Genomic DNA, 6,037 nt, shown 5'->3' on the forward strand with positions numbered 1-6,037 from the left:
ATATATTATTTTAGTATTGAAATAGGAATATAGTTTTGTTAATATTTAATTTATTTTATTAATATTTTTCATTTTAGGTGAAGTTTTGGCACTTTTGTTGTGTGTTGTTGTCTTTTTTATTATTTTAATAGTTGTATTTATTATATTTATTAGTTTTTATTTTTATCAGTTATCATTTGTATGTAATTTTGGTTTTAATTATTTTAGTACTTCAGGTTAAACTAAACGAAATGCATTGGCACCAAATTTTTTAGTATTTTTTCATGTATTTTTTTAATGGTTTTAATTTTATTCAATTGTAATAACCCTGATGTGTGTGTGTTATTTATTTATTTATTAATTCATTTATGTATATTAGTGTGTATATATATATATATTTTTTTTTTTAAATTTAATTGAATTAAAATAATAAATTAATTCCAGTAAATCCTGTGGCTGGACTGGAGAAATTTTAATGCATTCATTTGTTGTGATGTTACTTTAGATTTATAGCTCTGTTACTGTATTTAAAGGCAAACTAGACTAACTTTATTCAATCATTTGTAGATGTATAAAATCTATTCCTACCTATTCTCATCAAAAAAAATCATGTTTTGCTCAGATTTTGAGCCACATGACGGAAGTTTAATGGGTTGCAAATGCAAAAGTTGACATGTTCAGTGCATTTCCAGATTTCTCAGCAGCACAAAAATGTAAACAACAACAGAAATTCACTTCAGATTCTCTGTAGGCCTGGCCATTGGTAATGCAAGTGTAATATTTGAACTGTTTGGCTCAATGTAAGAGTTTCTGGTGTCTTTTGCAGGGAAATCTGAAAGAGGATACCCCGTTACTCAGGTAATGAACTGTTTTTAAGTAGTTGAGCAGTTTTGGGTTTTAGTCTGTCTTCACTGAACTCTGTTATTTGTGTTTAGCCGCAGCTCTTGCCCGCTGATATTAGCGATGGCCTTTCTCCTCCGGGAATGAAAGTCTCTTCTCAGTTCTACAATCTTCACCGCCGGAGGCTCGCCGACTCCAGCATAGGTGAGAGGAGCTTGGCAACCTCAGGGCTTTGGGCTTGACTTATACCTGCTTGTGATTTGTCAGTTGCTAGCAATATTTGTATAATGACCACTAAACTGTATAATTGTATAAAGCAGATTTCCTAGCTCATTGATGTGCAATGATGTACAGGCTTCTGCAAAATAAATCCTTGTTTCTGTTGACATAGTAAAAAATACAGGATTTTATTCACCTGATGACTTGAATAGCTATTTGTGTAATGAATAAATCATTCTGGAGTGAGTGAAATAATTTTGTTGTTAAATGCATCTGCATAGGAATGAAAAAGTACTTTAAAAAAGGCAGAAATAAAGACTTTTTTTGATTGTGAAATCATATTAGGACTGATCGACTTGAGGATTTTTTTTTTTTTTTTACCAATTCAGTATGACATTTTTTTTTTTTAGAATAAATTCTATTTTCTGTTTTCCATTTAATTTGTTTTTTTGTCTTTTTTAGTAATTCTGTTGTGTTTGTCATTTTTGTGTTTTTAGTTTTGTTTTATTTATTAGTTTGTTTAATTTTAGTTTCTTTTTGTACTTTAAATGAAAATGAAAAATATAGCTAAAATAAGTTTAAGTATATAAGTACATTTTATTTAAATGATTTTAATATTTTAATAATTATTGTTGTCCATTTTCACTTTAATTTTGAATTTGTAGTTGTGTATTTGTTTTAATACTTAAACTAAATTAAAATGAAAAATGTTGCTGAAGTAAAATAAGTTTATAATATTTTAAATTATATTTTTAATTACCATTTTATTTTAATTGCTAATTAGTATGCATTTTAAATAAAATGAGAAATATTTTAAAATTTGTACTGTAAAATAAAAAAATTCTAAATATTAAAATACTAATATTTTCAAATGGTATACCATTGAGCTTTTATTTCCATGGTTTATTAAAATTATGCGCCGTTTGTTTTTAGAGTAAAACTCGGAGCTCTTTCAGCATTTCGAAATGGATTTGATTCACGGAAAATTAATGTATCATGAGCTAAAACGTGTAACGTTTCTCTCTCTCTAGAACTTATATTTAGTTATTAAATGGCAGGCTGTGCACTAAGCCTTATCGCAATATATGATTATTTCTCAATGCAACGTGCAGCTCTAGTGATCTGCATTGTGTGTTGTATCGTTTCAAGGGTTTATTTTGTGCTATTTCCCCTCATGCATGATGGTTTTGTGGGCTCATGCAGTCACAACACAGAGTGTGGTTTTTGAAAAGCATGAGGTGTCTTTGTTTGCATCACGTCGACGATCACCTTAAGTGTAAATCAGCTTTGTGGTCTGGATGGCTTGCTAATAATGCTTTCGTTTCAGATCCACTGCCCAAGAAGATCCGGAAGGTTCCTTCTGGCCTGCCGTCGTCTGTGTCTTCGGTGAGTGTTGATGTGCCCTCATTAGTGTCTGAGTCCAGATTATCATGCCACGTGCCGTCAGTCTGACCCAAAACACACACACACACACTTCCTGTAGGGCTCATGTCACATACTACATGCATACTGTGAACTACCTGTAGTGTGCATATATTCTCTTTGCATTTTATGGGAGCGTTTGCTGTGTATGCAACCGTGCATTCATGCTCACATGCGCATGCAGTCAAAACACCCTCCCTTGCAAATCTCTGCATGGACAAAGCGCTCCTCTACTAATACCCACGAGGCCTTGGAGGGCTGTCGTGAGCAATGGTGCATGTTCTACTTCCTGTGTCTTTTCCTGTTTGAAGCAGGGCTGCTGAAATCGAACCCATTCATTCCTCCTCATTTCAATGCAGAGCAAAATGTAAGACTATAAATACGATTTACTGCATTACTCTTAATGAGAACCAACTTAAACCACTTCCAGTAACCATAAAGTGAGTTTATAATACTTGAGTCTTCATAGGCCACATTCCCACTGTCCCACTCAGTGCAATATGATTTAAAATTGTATAATTATATTATATTTAATAATTATTCTGAGAAAGAAAACCATACAGTGTGAGGGTGAGTACATGGCGATTCAGCTTTAAATGTCTGAATTTCGAGTTTTCGAATAATTTGTGAGTGAGTTCAGTGAATATTGTCAAAATATTCATAAATATTGCTATGTGTTACTGAAAATAAGTCGTGGTGGGTCAAAACTGCATTGTTGAGGAAAAAGCATATAAGTCACATTTTATCATTACAATGTCACACTTATCTTAAACATGCTGCGACTTTTATTTCTGAAGTTAATTCTATAATGCATTTAATATCAAGTACGTAAAACGTGCAAAATGCACATATTTTGATTTGATCCACACACTTGTAGTTTTAGTTTCGCTTTAAATAAATTTGTTATTGCTTGGCGTTTTTTAAATTATTATTATTATAAATTTTTTTTAATAATAAATACCACCGTAATTAGTTTGTTTTCTATATTTATGTTTTTCATCTTGTTCTGAATAGTGTTTAATTTAAAGTATTCGTTCTGGAGCGAGAGAAACTAAAATACATGTTTATAGTGTTTATAATAACATTTAATTTGCTGATATTTTACATTTTTGTTTTTTGTTTTACCCGGTGCAAGTTATTTTAATATTTGAAAACAGCAAATGTACACTGAAATGTAGACATTTTAAAGCAAAATTTTCATGTACTTATTTTAGTATCACTGAGATATTATAGTTTAGTTAATATTTTAAATCTTTTATATTGTTTTCATTTTAATTTTAGTTACATATTTGGTAATTTTGTTTGGTTTTAGTAGTTTATGTGGTAGTATATATATTATTTATTTATTTATAGTTTTAGGTATTTTAGTGCATCAAGCGAATGTATTTTGTTTTATATTTTTTAATATTTAATATTTAATAAAATCATCCCGGTGAGCAGAAGCTGTCAAGACGTTTATGTTTTCACAGACTAATATTTTGGGTGTGTTGAGCCAAAATATATACATACACACACAAAGAAGAAAAGGGGTTTTCAAGCATCAAACAATAAAAGTTTAATACAGCTTTAAGTTTTGTTTTCCCCCCCATACATTACAAAATCTAATTTTATTTTATTTTTCTGAGCAAAAAATCATAAATTTTTACCATGATTTACAGACGACACCCACTAAAATGTCATTCACTTTAACAATAGTTCATAATCCAAAAAAATCTATATATTAATGGACATTTTTGAAAAGGTTTCTCCTGGAATTATTTTAGAATTTTTATCATGCATATTAAATTGAAAAATTCTATATAATTGTTATTACTATTTTCATTATTGTTATTGTAAGTATATAGGTAAATTTTTGTATGTTGGCTGTTTTTGTTAAACTATTGTAACCAATATATTGAAATGATATTGTAATCATAATAAGAGTTTATTTTGCCATTAATATTGCCATTAGTGCTGATATGACATTAAATCATAAATATAAAAAATCTTTATAAATCTTTGCTACTATCCTTCAAACCACTAGGTTTTACTCATTTGCCTGCAAAATGTTTTAATAATTTAAAATATAATAAAATTTAGTATGGTCACATAAGTATGTTGTTTCATTTTTGCACAAATGTGACCCTGCAGCACAAAAGCAGTCTTAAGTCGCTGGGGTATATTTGTAGCAATAGTCAACAATACATTGTATGGGTCAAAATTATACATTTTTCTTTTATGCCAAAAATCGTTAGGATATTAAGTAAAGATCATGTTCCTTGAAGATAGTTTGTAAATGTCCTACCGTAAATATATCAAAACTTAATTTTTGATCAGTAATATGCATTGCTAAGAACTTCATTTGAACAACTTTAAAGATGATTTTCTCAATATTTAGATTTTTTTGCACACTCAGATTCCAGATTTTCAAATAGTTGTATCTCCAACCAAATATTGTCCTATCCTAACAAACCATACATCAATGGAAAGCTTATTTATAAATCATGTATAAAACATCTTGAGAAATTGACACTTAAGACTGGTTTTGTGCTCCAGGGTCACGTATATGTTACGCGGAATGACTATGGAACATTATTTCACCCATATTAAAAATTTTTTCACAAAAGTTATTTGAAATATTGACGTAGACACTTGCATTTAATATGCATCCTATGTATATAAAATCACTTTTGTGAATTGAATTTGATGCGAAGGTCTTTGACCCATCTCATAAAACCTCAGTGTTTACCTGTTTAAACTGCACAGCAGTTCTCTGTTCTTAACATTGGTCTTATTGTCTCTATGGCTCTCTAATAGTGCCTCTATTTTTACTCTCCCTGTCCTCATCTATTTCTCTTTGCTTTCATTTTTCCTGCTCGTTCTCTCCAGCTGTCTGTGGTGTTGGCTGCTCTCCAGGAACTGCCAGATGGCTCTGTAATTGGGAATGCATCTCTCTCTCTCTCCGTTCTCTCTTTATTTCTTTCTTGTGTTCATGCATCTCCTTCGTTCTCTCGTCTTCTATTTCGTACCGTTTATTTACGCACATTTCACATGGTTCTTTTCTTTGGATTTCTCCATCATTGACATCAGATCGCTGGAGCGTCGCTTGTTTTTTGACCCCTTCGTTGTGTTTAATTGGCTTGTAATTTGGTCGTATGTTCATTATATTAACACCCTTTCATGGCTAGACAGGCGTGCATTGTTGTTCAGAAAAAATCTCAATGGTGGATCACCTGAACAACTAGTCGTATTAAGGAAACCCTGTTTAATCAAATGTGCTTCACATTAAACACATTATTAAAAAGGTTGATGGAGAATGCAACAAAATGCTAGTTGGCTAATGACTAATTTCTTATTGTGACTCAGGTACAACAATTCATCATTAAAAAAAATAAAAAAATAAATATATATATATATATATAATTACTTTTAGGTATTTTATCAATTTAAGTAAATAATATTTAATATTTAAATAAAATGGAATTTATGAATAAAAAATATATTTAATAAATAATGAAAATTAACATAATATATTTTTAAAATGTTAACATAAGTTACCATTTTATTTACAACAATTACATTAAATAAAAAAAATACA

General features: G+C 30.1%; 1 protein-coding gene and 1 long non-coding RNA gene across 2 annotated transcripts in view; both read left to right on the forward strand.

The window, feature by feature from the left end:
* LOC107713412 (transcription factor E2-alpha-like) overlaps nt 1-6,037 on the forward strand; it is a gene marked incomplete at its 5' end in the record, with an annotated part of 42,932 nt that overhangs the window by 7,372 nt on the left and 29,523 nt on the right. Inside the window, 2 exons of the mRNA XM_016518902.1 lie at nt 806-837; nt 915-1,023. Of these exons, the coding sequence (XP_016374388.1) occupies nt 806-837; nt 915-1,023 (141 nt within the window). The remainder of the gene's footprint in view (nt 1-805; nt 838-914; nt 1,024-6,037) is intronic.
* On the forward strand, nt 788-2,489 carry LOC107713413 (uncharacterized). The gene is made up of 3 exons (XR_001636886.1): nt 788-837; nt 915-1,023; nt 2,366-2,489. It is a non-coding gene; the product is annotated as an uncharacterized LOC107713413 (long non-coding RNA).

The sequence above is a fragment of the Sinocyclocheilus rhinocerous genome, unplaced genomic scaffold (genome assembly GCF_001515625.1).
Source record: "Sinocyclocheilus rhinocerous isolate Xijiao unplaced genomic scaffold, SAMN03320098_v1.1 scaffold1080, whole genome shotgun sequence".
Lineage (NCBI taxonomy): Eukaryota > Metazoa > Chordata > Actinopteri > Cypriniformes > Cyprinidae > Sinocyclocheilus > Sinocyclocheilus rhinocerous.